This window comes from Hemicordylus capensis, chromosome 6 (assembly GCF_027244095.1).
Source record: "Hemicordylus capensis ecotype Gifberg chromosome 6, rHemCap1.1.pri, whole genome shotgun sequence".
In the NCBI taxonomy this organism is placed as follows: Eukaryota; Metazoa; Chordata; class Lepidosauria; order Squamata; family Cordylidae; genus Hemicordylus; species Hemicordylus capensis.
The window spans coordinates 21,189,092-21,205,890 of NC_069662.1; the positions used below are offsets into that span (position 1 = coordinate 21,189,092).

Genomic DNA, 16,799 nt, shown 5'->3' on the forward strand with positions numbered 1-16,799 from the left:
TTCAAATTAAAAGTTATTTTAAAAGCTAGAAGCTGAGAGTTATAAAAACTAAAAACTAAAGAACCTATCAGATATAACCAAAGATGGAGTATTAAAAAGCCTCTTTTAAAAAGATGTGCTAACTGGGCAAAGAGGCACCTTTTACTGTGGTGATTCTCTTTATTTAGCGGGGGAGAGTAACTGGCCCTATCCATCCCCAGCACAGTACTTCCAGTGACTGTTGCTGGTGTCTATCTTATGTTTCGTTTTAGAATATGAGCCCTTTGGGGACAGGGAGCCATCTTATTTGTTATTTCTCTTTGTAAACCGCCCTGAGGCATTTTTGGAAGGGCGGTATAGAAATCAAATTATTATTATTATTATTATTATTATTATTATTATTATTATTATTTAGTTGTTTCTTAAAAACACTGAGGGAGGGAGCATGGCGATGCTCTTCAGGGAGAGTGTTCCAAAACCAAAAAGGCCCTCTCTCTCGTCCCCACCAACTGGTTCTCTGTTAGTGGCTCAGAGCAGGGCCTGAGATGATGAGCGGAGGGCCTTGGAAGGTTCATATGGGCAAATGTGGTCTGACAGGCACCCTGGCACCAAGCCATGTAGAGCTTTAAAGGTCAAGACCAGCACCTTGAATCTAACCAATGAAGCTGCCGCAGGATGGGTGTGAACTTGCACCCACGAGTATCTTTGAAGCAGAAATCTGGACCAGCTGAAGCTTCCGAATAGTCTTCAAGGGCAGCCCCACATAGAGCACATTGCAACTCATAGAGCACAGTCTAATCTGGATGTTACCAACTCATGGGTGACTGAGATCAGGTCTGACTTCTCCAAGTAGGGTCGCAGCTGGTGTACTAGCCATAGTTGGTAAAAGGCACTTTTGCACACCGCTACCACCTGCACCTCCAAGGACAGCTTCAGGTCCAGAAGCACCCCCAAGCTGCAGACTTTGTCTTTCAGAAGGAGTGTGGTGAGCACACTGGGATTGGGACCAGCAGTTTTGCAGGCTCAAAAAGCTAAGCTTGGGCTTGTGTCTGGGATTGCTGGTTTTGCAAGAAATTGAAGTGTGAACTTTGGTTCTGTTGAACCAAAGTAACTGAATGGACTTGTTTATTCTGTAGTCAAGGCTTGACAAGAGGAGGAAAATTCACCACTCCCAATCGAGCCAAGGATGGGAGACCAGGGATTGTTTACATTAGGATGGAGGCATGTTTAGATTTGATGTGACTGTCTTTGATTTGAGATATGACAAGAGGGTTTGGGGAGAGGTTATAAAAGGGGCATACATACCCCTCCCAGGAGGCAAGTGGAACCAGGAGAGAACCAGCAGGGAAGAGAAACATACTCAGACCCTGGGGGGTGGTTGGTGTCTGTCCTATCAAGGAAGACACCTACTCTTGGCCCCTGGGCTAGTATATGGACCTTAGCCTCCCTACATCAGGGAGACTTCCACTCCTGCATTTTCATCTAAGCTGACTGGGCAGCCTACAGCCTCCCTGCTGATCCTCAACACCTCTTGACCAAATTACAGATGGTGCTGACCAGTAATTTGTTTATCTACAAGAAATGCCTTTAGTTCAGATATCCAGATCTAACTCACCTGTCCCTCCTCTGTCTTTCCTCCTTTCCCATTGTGAAACCACTCCTTTCCTAGCTTCCTGAAAGGCCTCTGTCTGCCTCCTTTAGCTGGCCTCGACATACTTGTCTCGGCTGCTTTCCTTGTCGCTTCCTTCCTTCTTCCCCCTGTTCCTCCTGCCCCTGCCTCGCTTTCCTCTGCTTTTGGCTCATTTTCTCTACATCAGTAATGAACTCCTCCCTTCTCTATCTCGGCTTCTCGGCTCACAGAATATACATGATTTCCTTTCTCCATGCCTGCACCGTGGATGAAATGTTTGCATTTTTGTGGTTGGGAGCAGAGATATAAGAACAGACTGTTGCTAGGAGCTGAAGTAGATAGTGAGCTTGGGTTAGAACAGCTTGCATTTTTAGTGAAGTGAAAATTAAATTCCAGTATTTTAAGAACTATTACAGCTTGCTCTGTTTTCTGAAGCTTGCCCTACACTAGGAAACATCTGAATGAAATTGCTTACATGCTTGCGTGCTTAATTGCCTGGATGTAACCATAGTTTAATGAAGCTTTTAAACTACAGTTGTGTGTTTTGGCGTGTCTTCTCCCTGCCCCGTCCCACAGACTGCCTGTGATCTCAGAAATCGAACTGGGAGAGCCTCTGTTGGCTAGTTGGGAGGGGCTGTGGGCATTGTTTCTCTCCTGAAGGGAGGGTGCCGCAGCCTGCTCACAACAGGAGTGTGACCCCATCCAAGACCAGATTTACCTCATCACTCAGATGATCAGTTCTACCAACCCAGAGCATTTCCATCTTGTCTGGATGGAAGCAATATTGTAACTGAAGTATACAACCCCAGCAATTTGCCAGAATTCTTGCATTATTGCTGGGGTTGACAGGGGGTCAGAACCCCTGAAGCTTTTGTAGAGGAGGGGGCTGATTAAATTGCAGGTGTGGAGAGCTATCAACAGTAGCTGTGGTAACAGTCCACTTGCTTTCTTTATTAATAAAAAAACTCTCCAGGGAAACAGACAGCAGCTGCAGACATGCTGCCTGAATCCCCACTGGCACTATTTTCCTTTCTGGAATACATCAGGGAAGGACATGACATGAGACCTGCTGCTGCCCAGCTGCCCACTTCCTCAGAGAGGTGTTTGTTTTTTTACAGTAAGGAAAGCAAGAGGACCACCACCACTTTTGATAGGCCCCCCCCTGCCCCCCACCCTTTCCACTGCTGATGAAAATAGTGGTAGAAGTGGGGAGTAATTTTGCAACAACTCTAACTGCAGCTAAGCATTCCAGAAAGGCATCCCATATCTATTCCATTTGTGGAAGGTATTTGTTCACATATATGCTATTTGTCTCAAGATGCCAATTCTGGGCATCTTGCATTTATAGGAGTTTTCACATTCTGGCAGACTACCAATCATGTGAGAAGCCCTGCCCCAATGTCCTCATTCAGATGGTTGCTTCTTTCACACATATTCCCAGTAACATAGAACCACACTACAGGGAGGCGCTCTGTGTGTGTGTGTGTGTGTGTGTGTGTGTGTGTGTGTGAGAGAGAGAGAGAGGGGGGGTAGGGGGGGCAGTGGTATGGGATGGAGAACTGATGCATGGATGACAAAAAAATTGTAAAGTTAATGGGAGATGACTATGCAAGTGACAGATGGACTAACTGAATTAATTTAAGGATTGTTGCGAATAGCATTTGGGCACTGTCTGTGGGTGGCTAAACAAGCACTAGCAGCATTATAACTGGATGTCAATGATTTTCAGATTCAAGACAGATTTCAGACAGTTTCCAGACAATCAGGTTCGCAAGCTATGCTGGGGGCCTTCTCCTTCTGTTGGTTGCCTTAATATGGTGCAGTAATCGAAGAAAAGGTAAGTGGGCCTCTGTGTGGGTTACTTGATAATGGCTAAGATTAATGTATACATCATTGAGGTGGTACAGTCCTCACCTAGGTGGCCAGATTTGGCTTTTAAAAAGCCAAATTCTGGCTTACGGCCCATTTGACTCACGAGTATACCCCTTAGGTTCTGGCAACCCACATGGGGGCTATGCCACCTCAATTTTCACAGCTAAAGTGTAAATCTAGAAAAAGCCTCCAGGTAAACATGTCAAAAAATGTCAGTGAGTGGATGTTTTTTTTTTTTTTTTTTAAGATGAAGCAAACTTCTAGCCCATGTGTTTACAAATATAGCTTGGAAGTATGAAGATAATGTGTGGTGAAGTCTTAAAACTTGGGGGATGGCTGAATAAGACTTGTAGTGGTTGGAAGCGACATTTCATAGATTTTTAGCCCTTTCAATAGCCTCCTTAACAAGAATCATGATGTTGAGGTGCCAGTACAGAGAGGATAATTTTGCAGGGAGTCATCCTGCTTAACTCCTGAAGGCAGACAGAACTGGAGGAGGGGTTCAGGAGATAATCTTAATCACAGGCCAGCTTCCTAAGGGAGAAGGTGGTCCACCCTGGTCTCACACAACTTAGGACATTATAGTTCAAAAGGAGAACTTTGAATTGCATCAGTAACAACCTGGAAGCCAAATGCAGATCTGTCGGTTCTGGAGAAATGTCATGAGATCACTATATGTTAAGCTTCAGTTCATGGTCAGGACGACTGACCTTGAACGGTTAAAATTTATGAATGGAAATTTGGTCTTACCTTACATAGGAACATAGGAAGCTGCCATTTACGGAGTCAGACCATTGGTCCATCTAGTTCAGTATTGTCTGCACCACACCTGCTCAACTTAGGCCCCCAACTATTCTTGGACTACAGCTCCCATAATCCCCAGCCATAGTGGCCAATAGCCAGGGATTATGGGAATTGTAGGCCAACATCTGCAGGAGAGACGAAGTTGAGCAGCCCTGGTCTACACAAACTGGCAGTGGCTTCCCCAAGGTTGCAGGCAGGAATTTCTTTCAGCTCTATTTTGGAGATGCCAGGGAGGAACTTAGAACCTAGATGCTCTTCCCAGAGCAGCTCCATCCCTTAAGGGGAAATATCTTACAGTGCTCACACATGTAGTCTCCCATTCATATGCAGCCAGGGTGGACCCTGCTTAGCAAAGGGGACAGGTCATGCCTGCTACCACAAGACCAGTTCACCTTGATGGAGAATGTTTCTAGGGGAGAATAACATACAGCCCAACAAATATTAAGCAAGGGGCTTCCTTCATAAGCCATGGATTCTACCATTTGGAATGTTTTGGGAGGGAACGGGGTCTGCAATTCTAATTTGGGGCAGACTGGGTGAAAAAAAATCTCATGGGGTATTTCTGCTCTGCAGGCTGCACTGCCAATGAAAGAACCCAACCACTGCCAGTGAACAAAAGCAACATGGTAAGAGGCTTCCTATGAACACACAATCTTACCGCTATAACCCTCCTGACCACAACTGCATCCTCAGATCCTAACCATACAACCTAGGAATAGACCAACAACTATTTAAATTGCACCAGTGAGGCTAAGTCATCTCAGTGAGGCTATTCCCATGAGCACTGGAAAGCAGGATAAGGGAGCTTAGCCCACTTTCCAGTGCTCATGGGAACCACCGGGCTCGTGGGTGAGCCTGGTGCTCCCAAGGCAGCTAGCCTGCCTCAACCACCCTCCCCCTGAATGAGGTTAATGGAGCTGCCACTCCATTAACCTCATTTTGTTGCTCGTGTGTCGCCGTGATATGCAGCGACACATGGGTAGACCCCCGGCCGGGAGGCCCATGTGCTTGTGCAGGGCATCCTGGAACTTCCAGGGGCCGGCCAGCCCCCGATCCCTGCCACCCCTGCCAGCTCCGTGACAGAGCTGGCAGTCATGTGGGCAGCCAATGTGGCCGGCCAGGGCCCTGGGCAGGATCATCTGTGGGGAGAGCAGGCTTAGCCCACTTTCCCCGCAGACCCGACAGAAGCTCTTCTCACAGATCGTGAGAAGAGCTTCGGTGTGTCAACCTCAACCCATATATCTTACCTGAGTTGGCTATGGAGACCGAAAAAGACTAGAATGGAGCTCCGTGTCAAGCTCCAGTGTTAAATAGAGCCACCGCTATATTCTGTGGACACTGGCTGACACAGGAACATAGGAAGTTGCCATATACTGAGTCAGAAAGTTGCCATATACTGAGTCAGAAAGTAGCCATATACTGAGTCAGACCATTGGTCCATATAGCTCAGTACTGTCTACACAGACTGGCAGCGGCTTCTCCAAGGTTGCAGGCAGGAGTCTCTCTCAGCCCTATCTTGAATATGCCAGGGAGGGAACCTGGAACCTGCTGCATTCAGATGCTCTACCCAGAGCAGCCCCATCCCCTAAGGGGAGTATCTTATAGTGCTCACACATGTAGTCTCCCATTCATATGCAACCAGGGCAGAATTTAAATGATGGTATTTGGCAATGTTGTGCTAGAGTACAGTTACACAACTACTTAGAAAAGCACATGTGCACATGCACAGTGAATTTTCCATCATTTGCCGTGCCAGCAATGCCTTCTGCAGTGTCAGCCACTGATAGGGGCTTAGCTCTATACTTGCATCTCCGTGGTGAAAACTCTATGGCTGACATCCAGACTAGTGTTGCACCAGTGCAAACGTGTTGCACCAGCTGATTCCACTAAGCTGGGAACTTGCATTCCAGTCAAATGTTGTGTTGATGCTAGCAATGCACTTATGCAATCTGTGGTGCAGCTCCTGCTGTGAAACTTCTTCTTTAGTGAATATCAGATTCAGGGAATGAAGCACAGCCATGCACTATCCTTACTGCACAAGCACAACACTTCTGCATTGGCAATTAGAGTAGAAACCACCAGTTCAATGTAATATCAAAAGAGCCATCCAAGATGGAGTTGGGACTGTATCTCCCCACAATTATGGCATAGCAGTGTGCATACTTGTGCTAAGCAACTTTGTTTAGAAACTCCTTTGAATGAGGGTGGGGCTACAGGGACAAGTCTCATCTTTCATGTTGACCATCCCAGACATCACTCACTCCTGCTGTGAAGCTGCCATTCAGAACTCCTCAAATTTCTCTAGAACATTTCCATTTGTTTCATTTTAACTTCTTGGGTAGAAAGAGCAGCAGGATTGCACCTTAAACCTCTCTCTTTCCCCTGCTCTAGTACATGGAAGCTGATGCTGAAGCAGACCCCGATGGAGTCTCCTATGGTGCATTGAACCACCACCCACTGAAAACCAAGCGGACAGACAGTCCTGACAGTGTCTCCAAGTCTAATGTCTATATTTCAGTGGCTTCAAATGGGATCAGGAAAAGCAAATAGGAAGGATTCTTAGGGATGTGCTTTCTCATGGGATCTTGGCATACCCTTGAGCTCCACAGACACATGTCTTAGGACTGGATCCTGCAAGCAAGCCTCGTTTATTTTCCCTACAATCACACACATAGGAATTTAGCCACAGTAGAAAGTATTCAGGTGAGATGGGTGGCTGAAAGTGCAATGGCCAGAACTCAGCAATATCTGCTGTTAGAAAACTCTTATTCATAGACAGTTACTGTTATATGTATTTAACATAACATATATAAAATAGCATGTAGTTATTATGGTCATTAATCTATCTATCTGTCTGTCTGTCTATCTGTCTATCTATCGTGGTTATTGTGCTCTATACCTAAAAGATTTTTACCTTTATTTCACACACACAAATGCTTTAGGGTAAATTATTTGTTGTTGCCAATTCTAGACTGCATTCAAAGTAGAAAACAATGGAACTCAGACTTTGGTTATTTTAGGAACATAGGAAGCTGCCATATACTGAGTCAGACCATAGGTCCATCTAGCTCAGTATTGTCTACACAGACTGGCAGTGGCTTCTCCAATGTTGCCGGCAGGTATCTCTCTCAGCTCTATCTTGGAGATGCCAGGGAGGGAACTTGGAACCTTCTGCTCTTCCCAGAGTGGCTCCATCCCCTAAGGGGAATATCTTACAGTGCTCACACATCATGTATTCACACATCCTATTCATATGCAACCAGGGCAGACCCTGCTTAGCTGAGGAGACAAGTCATGCTTGCAACAACAAGACTAGCTCTCCTCGCTTTTGAAAGGACCATCACATGTTATGTTCAACACTTGCACAACAAGTGTACAGTCTACACAGGTACAATCATTCACATGTCATGTTGAACACAGATAAAGAAGTACACTTCTGTAGCGAATTAAAGCCTTTGTCTCAGAGCAAGCATACATGAAGGAAAGAAATGCTGAATCATCCCTGCTGAGCTTTCTGGAGAGGCTTCTCCTAACACTCTTCTGTATTATCGGTAGGTTCAGGGCTGCCACTACCACCCCTTGGTCTACAGAAATTCTCTGGGCTTGGGGTGGGATAATCCAGAAAGAAAGAAAAACCCTCTCTTAATTTGACTCTTGGGAAAGTACAAAAATCTTCCACATGCAAGCTTACATGTGGTGAGAAAACTGATAGCTGCTGAACTTTTGAGGAAATGCTTGCACCAGAGAACTCCCCCTTCACCCCCACCCTTTTTCCTGAGTTAAAACCCAACTCTGGGAGGCTTGTAAAAAATAAAAGAACTAAAAATTTTTTTATTCAATTACTACAGACTGCTTCCATCCGAGGCTTATAGCTTTCTTAGATACAGTTAAGCATCTTAGTAGGATTATAAAAATAGGTTGTCTTATGGATGTTTAAATGTTTATAGAGTCTGTTGCAACTTAGGTAGAATGGGTATAGGCTAGTATTTTAATTAGGTTGCAGTTAATCAATACTAGAACAGTATCGGGGATATAGAAGGCACACACCAAAGAAACAGAAATTCTAACGCAATGTTTGATTAAACAAACTTTCCCCTAAACTTCACAAAGCCAAAGCCTAGGCTTCATTTCCCCTTGAACTCACCAAACTCTGGTTGAGATTCAAGCCCCTGCAGTTCTATCTTCCAAGAGCTGCAGTCATCCACCTATAGCCATCCTCCATGGCCACATGTGTCCTACTCTTTAACCAAGACCTGCCCTTCTTTTCCCCAGAATTCCCCTCAACTACTCTCTAGGTCCCAACCAACTGGTATACTGACTGGCTGCCCTGGAGTTCACCAGTGTGTCAGTCAAGACAAGGCTTCACTCCCTGTTAACTCTTTAGGGGGAGGGGTAGCTGATCACTACAACTTCCTATCCATACCATGCATTTGAAGGGCCTGTATCCAGGTTCACATTTAAAAATGAACACAGGTACAGTCATTCACACAAACACATGTATGAGTGTGCAGACATCTGAACACTTGCACAGCATAGTTTCTGAATTGGACTCATGTCCCTTATTGTGTGGCTTACAGTTTTACTTGTCATCAAACATCCGGACAAGCCTAGGTAGAGATGAAAATCTCTTCACTAGAAGATGATGTGGCTATACATGGAGCAAAGAGATTGGGATGTAGCTCTGTGGCAGGGAGCATGCTTTGCCCAGGAGCAGCAAGTATGGGCAGGGCAGGGTGGCGGTAAATGAGCTCAAGGTGAGGCTCACCCCTGCTTTCCTCTCCATGCCCCAGCTGCTCTGTCCTGCCTGGTTTCACCTGCCACCATGTTAACTCCAGGTATGCAAGTTGATTATTTGCCTAGATCAGGCCCCCAGCGGGCATAGTGGATTGTGGGGTATGCAGTTCTTTTAATGTCAGCCCTAGTTGCTGATGTGGCTGGTATGTCAGCCAGAGCTGCATCCATTAAAAGAAACACACTCCACACAATCCACTGCACAGCCAGGGGCCTGAAGCTTATGTAACCCATCTTCTTACTCAAGAAATGGGGGGGCGGGGATTGGGGTTCAAGTCCCTATTTTCTGAGAGAGTGTATTTCCACCAGGGATTGCAAGAAAGAAAGAAAATTCAATTGTCAAAGTCAAGAATTTATAAGCATTTGAGGTTTCTTTGTACAAAAGAATTTGTTAAGCACCCTTAAAGATCAACATAACACCTGTTTACAAAATGGTACGAATCATAAAACATACATACAATGATATCATAAGACTATTCTGTGATAGCTTCTCTGCCACAAAGTAGCATGTGGCTTGATAAAGAAAACCAAACCAAACGCAAACTCCCAGTCTTTCTTTTAAGAAAATTGTCCCAAAGCACTTTTGCACAGTCCATACCACTCCAATGAGAGCTCTTTTAAGTGTGCAGCTGATATGAAGAAAACAGACATGCAACAAGCGGTTGGGCTTGTCCAGAGTCTCAAACTGGTGCACAACGTGTTTGAAAAGGAACAGCAATAAGGAAGCAAGTTCATAAGACACGAAAGGTTTCCAAAATCTTCTTTTCTCCCATACTTTTCTTCATTCTGGGGCTGGAACCTCCAGGAGATTCTAAGTACCCGCTGAGCATGCTCCGTTACCAATTGTGCAGCCCTATTTAGGAGCATGCTCCGTTACCAATTAAGAAAGGGGAGGGAAGATCACAACACCCTTCAGTTGCCAAATTCAGGGAGCCTGTATTGTTAATCCACTCTATAAACTAACAATCCCTGGCTTCTCCAAGATAGAGCTGAGAGAGATTCCTGCCTGCAACCTTGGAGAAGCCGCTGCCAGTCTGTGAAGACAATACTGAGCTAGATAGACCAATGGTCTGACTCAGTATATGGCAGCTTCCTATGTTCCTGTGTTTAATAATACTGCTAATAATGGCGGCCGGGGGGCAGGGGGTTTACACTTGCATGAAAAAGTGCTTGTTTAAGAAGATGAGCTGTGAGAAGGCAAGTGGCTGTAGCAGTTCACTCCATGGCTGTATAAGGAGCATTGTAAACCGCCCTGAGCCATTTTGGAAAGGCGGTATACAAATCCAATCCAATCCAATCCAATCCAATCGATCAATCAATCAATAGAACCTCATGACTGCTGTCCAATGAACCCACAGAGCCCCAAATAAAGGAGGGAAGAGGGTGGGGGAAGGCAAGGCAAGTGTGGCAGAAGGGAGGGGGTTGAGGACAGGCCAGTGGTGGGGTGGGTGGGAAGCTCTGACAGGGATTTCGGAACCCCAAGATAATTCTGCCAGGAGGGATCCTATTGTCCATTCCCAGCATAGTGTAACAGTCAACTCTAGTAACTGTTGCTGGTGTCTATCTTATATTTCTTTTTAGATTGTGAGCCCTCTGGGGACAGGGAGCCATCTTATTTATTTATTTATTATTTCTTTGCCTAAACTGCTTTGGATACTTTTGTTGAAAAGCTGTATATAAATATATGTTGTTGATAAAACATGAAGACATTAAAACAATTTTAAACGATAGATTCTGTGAAGAAGGGGGAGATTCAGGGGTGGAGCCACCACTGAGCAAATGGGCTCAAACGGTCCGGGTCGCTGCCCCTCAGGGGCTGCGCCTTGTGCCCCAGACACACACCCTGACATCAGACGCCGGGGGGGGGGGCGTGATTTAGCTGCAAAATGGGGTTGTGCAGCCCTATTTAGGAGCTAAACCATGCCCCTGCATCTGATGTCAGACATGAGGGGCGTGGCTAAATGCTCCCTGTGTCTTACATCAGATGCAGGGGGTGGGGCTAGGGGGAACCCGGGCCACCGCTGACCTCCCTCCACACCTGGGGAGATTTCTGCCACAGAGGTGAAGGCTCCTACTTGGTATAGAAGGTTTACTTGTCTTCAGATTCCATCATTGGCTTTATAAAGTTCTCAGTCTGTGTGTGTACCTCGTTCAGTATCAAAAAGCTTACTACCTTACCAGATTTAATCACTAGGTGGTGGTATTCGCCTTGGCCAAATTGAGAGCTCCTTGTTCAAGAGCTCTGCAATAACTCTGACCTCTTCCTTCTTTTATTTATTTTATTTATTCGATTTCTATACCACCCTTCCAAAAATAGCTCAGGGCGGTTTACACAGAGAAATGATACATAAATAAGATGGCTCCCTGTCCCCAAAGGGCTCACAATCTAAAAAGAAACATAAGACACACACCAGCAAGAGTCACTGGAAGTACTGTGCTGGGGGTGGAGAGGGCCAGTTACTCTCCCCCTGCTAAATAAAGAGAATCACCATGGTAAAAGGTGCCTCTTTGCCAAGTTAGCAGGGGCCTATACATATAAAAGCAGTCTATAAATTTAATAAATAAATAATATCAGGTGTAGATGGTTGAGAGTGGAGTGAGAGCAAAATAACATGGCCTCCCTCAACCAAATCTCCTTTCTTTACTTTTTTCTTATCCTTGCGTAATATACCGCAGTGTTTCTCAACGTTTTTGGAGTCATGGACTGGTACATTATTCATGCGCCATTTCCTGGACCAGCAGTTAGTAAGGGGGTCACCCCCCTCACCTCCAACCCCACCCTCAGGCACCCCCAAAAAAACAATTTTGGGCAGCTCTCTGGAGCTCATTTCCAGGCAGCCCTCGCTGCTGGATAATGTTCATTTCGAGGAAGTGAAATGAATGTTATCCAGCACCGAGGGTTGCCTGGAAATGAGATCTGGAGAGCTTGCAGTGGCCCCCACCGGCCCAATTTTTTTTTTTTTGGCGGGGGGTGCTTTTTATTAGTGATGCCTTACAGACCGGTACCCAACGCCTCGCAGACCGGCCCCAGTCCACGGACCGGTGGTTGAGAAACATTTATATGCAGTAGCACCCAGCACCCTAGCATTAGTGGAGTGTGCGATGGTTGGTGGTTTTGTAAGATTGTCATCTTTTCAGCTAGCTTTTCTAGCAATGTTCTTAACTGGAGTTTGATCTGTAGCAGTTAGTGTGTGATTATCTTTAGCTCCATCTCATAAACATCGTCACACACAAATTCTTCACAATCAAGATAGTGTTAAAGGCACAGTACAGGGCCAGGTTGTTGTTTTTCTGTCTGTCTGTGTGGTTGTGTTTTTTTTCTAGTCACTTGGACACTTGATGGTTTTGCTGAGACTTCCAGCCTCAGAGGCAAAGTGCCTCTAAATACCAGTTGCAGGGGAGCAATGGCAAGAAAGAGGATGTGCCCTCACCTCTTGCCTGTGGGCTTTCCAGAGGCATCCAGTGGGCCATTGTGTGAAACAGGATGCTGGAACAGATACACATTGGGCCTGATCCAGCAGGGCTATTATTATATTCTTATGCTGCAACTGCTGTGTCACTCATGCTCATCTTGCTAATCCATTATGACTAACTAGTATTTTTAAGCCCGTTAAATAACAGGCGCTAGTAGGGGCGGGCTGGACCCACCGCCGCCGCCTCTGGCCTCCTGGCCGGGCGAAGAATTCCGCCGCCGCGAGTGCCGCCTGCCGCCGCCACCTCTGGCCTCCCGGCCGGGCGGAGACTTCCGCCACCACCCAGAATGCCACCCGCCGCCACCGTTTTTCCCCTCCCCGTGGCCAGTCTGGACACGCCGCCGCCTCTGCTCTCCTCGGGGCCGGGCCCGACCCGCTGTTGCCGCCTCTGCCCTCCCCGCGGCCGGCCCGGACCCGCCACTGCCGCATCTGGCCTCCCAGCAGCTGGGCTGACCAACCGGCCAACATGGCCGCCTGGTGGTGGCGGTCGTGTCTCCCTTGGCGTGTTCTGGGCATGCGCTGTGCACATGCCCAGAACAGCCGAGGGAGACACGGACGCACGCCAAGCATTTTATTATATAGGATAGCAAACAGCATGGGAATCAGCATAGACCAGGGCTCCACAACTTTGACCCTCCAGCCATTGTTGGACTACAACTCCCATCACCTTTGACTACCGGCCATGGTGTCTGGGGATGATGGGACTTGTAGCCCAACAACAGCTGGAGGGCTGAAGTTGTGCAGCTCTGGTGTAAACTGTATGTGAACTGTGGGTGGCTACTGAATCTCATTTATTCCCTCACCAGAGCCCCATCTGGAAGACACTCAAGCACCTTCTGGCAAAACCAGTTGCTCCTGAGCTCAGTTCTCTTAGGGAGGCTGCACATCTGTCCCAAAGGGGGAGAGTAAAGAATCACTGCTCAAAATATGGCTGTGCCTCCATTCTCCCTGTGTTCAACACTTGTTTGCAGAGGCAAGCTGGGGTATGTTCCTTCCAGTGCTTGGAACCCTGGACAGACAGGGTTCTAGAACAGGGATTCCCAACGTTGGGTCCCCAGATGTTATAGGACTTCAACTCCCATAATCCCTAGCCCCGGTGACCTTTGGTTGGGGATTATGGGAGTTGAAGTCCAATAACATCTGGGGACCCAGCATTGAGAATCCCTGTTCTAGAATGTGGTGAGAAACTCTTCCCAAGCTCAGTACTTTGCAGATATGAACTGATGGCAGGAAGTGCAGAGGGCCATAGCCACTGAAAGCTTTGGTACTGGGGGCTGTGTCTAGCCAGTGTGCTTCCATTCAATTGGTACTCATGTTTATTGAGCATGGTTAGGCATCCCCCCCACTCAAGAATCTGATGCCGGAGAAGATTCTGATGGAGTTCCTTATGCTGAATCGAACTGCCATTTACTGAGTGACATCCAGGCTGACAAAACACATGTGCAATAAACAAAGTTGCACAACTGCAAGAAAATCTTGGAGCTGCCCCAAATCCCAAAGCTGCACACTTGCACAAATGTTCCCTGCAGTGTAAATGGATTGAGGAAGAGGCTTCCCAGCAGGGATGCATCACAGACTAAGAACAACTCTGCTGGATCAGGCCAAAGGCGTATCTAGTCCAGCATCCTGTTTCACACAGTGGTCCACCAGATGCACATACAAGAGGTGAGGGCATGCCCTCTCTCCTGCTGTTGCTCCCCTGCAACAGGTATTTAGAGGCATCTTGCCTCTGAGGCTGGAGATGTCCTATAGCCGCCAGACTAGTAGCCATTGATAGACTTGTCCTCCATGAATTTATCGCAGCCCCTTTTAAAGTCATCCAAGCTGGTGGCCATCACCACATCCTGTGACAGAGAATTCCATAGATTAATTATGCACTGTGTGAAAAAAGTACTTCCTTTTGTCGATCCTAAGTTTCCTGGCCTTCAGGTTCATGGTTATATGACCCCTGTTTCTGGTGTTGTGAACGAGGGAGAAAATTTTCTCTCTGTCCACTCTCTCTACTCCATTCATAATTTTATGCACCTCACTCATGTCCCCCCGTAGTCACCTCTTTTCCAAACTAAAAAGCCCCAAATGCTGTAGCCTTGCCTCATAAGGAAGGTGCTCCAGGCTCCTGATCATGTGCATCTCATTGCACAAGTGCAAGGATGTTTGCTGTGATGCCGCACTAGTCTGGGATGCACGCAATTCCTGACATAGCGCAACTTGCTTCCACAACATCCTCACACTTGCACAGTATGTTGGTGCAAGAGTTTTGTTAGTCTAGATGTCAGCCATTGAAAACCAAACAGGCAGCCAATTCTGACAGAGGCCCACTTTCTATGCATCTGTGGTCAATGATAGAATTGGGTTGGGGGAGGAAATAGGGAAGTTTTCTTAGGGATGGGGTTGATTCTGGGACTTTGGCAGACTCCTGAATTCCACAGAGGCTGGTTCATGCACATTAAGAATGGGTATGCAATCCATTCACATAGAAACCCCTTCGAGTAATCCTGGGGCTATATGGAGACAGTTTGCAACTACAAATACAGTAAGCTGATCAGAGAAATCTCTGTGGCTAGAGATTTCTTATCTATATACGTTCTTGATTCAAAGCTAAAGGATATGCATTGCTTATTGCATCCAGATGAAAAGAGCAGCAAATGATCAACTGTATAATTTTACTACCATTGCTGGTGCCATCTGTATATTCAGCCTCATTCCCTAAAATGTCTTGGGTTGTCACTGCACCACTGGGTGACATCTATCAACACCTTTCTGCTTTAATGCTAAAGAAAGAGAACAAGGAGGTGCTTCCTTCAGCAGTCCTAGTCTGATGTCACCTAGAATGTTCTGCATCTGTTTAAAATTAGTACTGGGCTTGAAGGGTCAATGGGTTCAATTTCAAGGGCAGAAGATGGAATACAAAATTAAATAGGAATCCATTTGGATTTCACCAGAATGAGATTTAATGGTCCTTGAGTGACTTGTGTTTGAACTCATATAATTTTTGCTGCTCTTCTGATCTGGTGAAAATCTGGAGTGGAGGCTACAGAGGCTTTCTGACAGAAGGACGTTTCTTAGAGACTAGTGACTGGGTGGTATATAATTGTAATGGATAGATAGATAATACATAAATAAATATTCTAGAAGCAATAGACAGGATCTCAAGCACTCCTGCGCTCCCAGTCTTTTCAGAGATTTGGTTCCCTTTCCCCCCAATAGTGCTGCTAAGGGGTTCCCCCTTTCTTTTCCCAGAATCCCCAAATGCATACTATATACTGCACCTTCACAGTATCTCAGAAATGGATGCTAAGAGCTAATTCTGAGTTTTGTTTGCACGCTGTGGCGGCAGCCTGAAAGGGGATGTGGTTTGTCAGGCAGTCTAGGATACTGATATGGTCAACTGTATTGTCAGATGACAGAGACATTGAACTTGATGGGGAAGACCTGAATCGTAGAGTACTGCTGTGTTACAGTAACTGCGATCCCCAGCTGAGATCTTCATTTGGGAAAGAACTGGTCTGTCAAGAAGGAGGTCACCTGGGTAGATGACTCAGCGTTCCTTTACCATGAAGTTCTTTTCTGGCATCCTACTTACTGGTTAGTATTGCAGGTGAAAGAGTAATGAGTTCATGGGGAGTCCCATGGTAGGGTGGGGTGACCAGAGACCCAGGATTGTTTCCTGCTGTTCAGATATTTTCCCACTAATGGAGTCCTCTCCTTTCCAGGATGGTGGCTGACTGGGTGGTGGTGGATGGCTGAAGGTAAGTATAAGTTGCCAAAATAGTATGACTCTCTCCATTTGGCAGTTTAGAGTATGCCCAGAATTCAAGGGTATTGCAAGGGTGTGCGTTTCGCTGGTTTGGTGTTTTTTTAAAAACCCACAATGTATTCTGGAAATTATGAGATTAAAAGTTCCCATTTTGAAGCTGCCCTGATGGAACCTGCTTCCCAACACAAAGACAGATGTTGCCAGAGGAGGCAAATGAGCAATGTCAGTTTGAGACTGCAATAAATGTGTGTGGGGGGGTGGGGTGTTAATCCTTTGCCCCCACCATAGTAATGATCTAGACTGTTATGCCCCTGCCCTCCACCCCATTGTGACTCATTTCTCCCAGCAGGGAGGTTGCCTTTGAGACCCTAATAGGACCAGTGGAATAAAGCTGTATTTCCCATCTTCAGTGCCAAATGATGGGGGTGGGGATCTGCTAGTTTCTGTGTCACTTAGAGCTAGTTCATGCATTCACCAGCAATGCCTGCTTTTT

General features: G+C 46.3%; 1 protein-coding gene across 3 annotated transcripts in view; it reads left to right on the forward strand.

Moving 5' to 3' along the window:
* LOC128331886 (osteoclast-associated immunoglobulin-like receptor) overlaps positions 1–16,288 on the forward strand; it is a 35,627-nt gene extending 19,339 nt beyond the window's left edge. For 2 of the 3 annotated variants that reach the window (XM_053265875.1, XM_053265874.1), the window contains exons 6-8: positions 3,339–3,446; positions 4,859–4,911; positions 6,677–7,203. In XM_053265875.1, the coding sequence (XP_053121850.1) occupies positions 3,339–3,446; positions 4,859–4,911; positions 6,677–6,835 (320 nt within the window). In that variant the 3' untranslated portion in view covers positions 6,836–7,203. Of the gene's footprint in view, positions 1–3,338; positions 3,447–4,858; positions 4,912–6,676; positions 7,204–16,262 lie in introns of those variants that run through there. The other variant, XR_008310463.1, reaches the window with a different exon arrangement.
* The last annotated feature ends 511 nt before the right edge of the window (positions 16,289–16,799 follow it).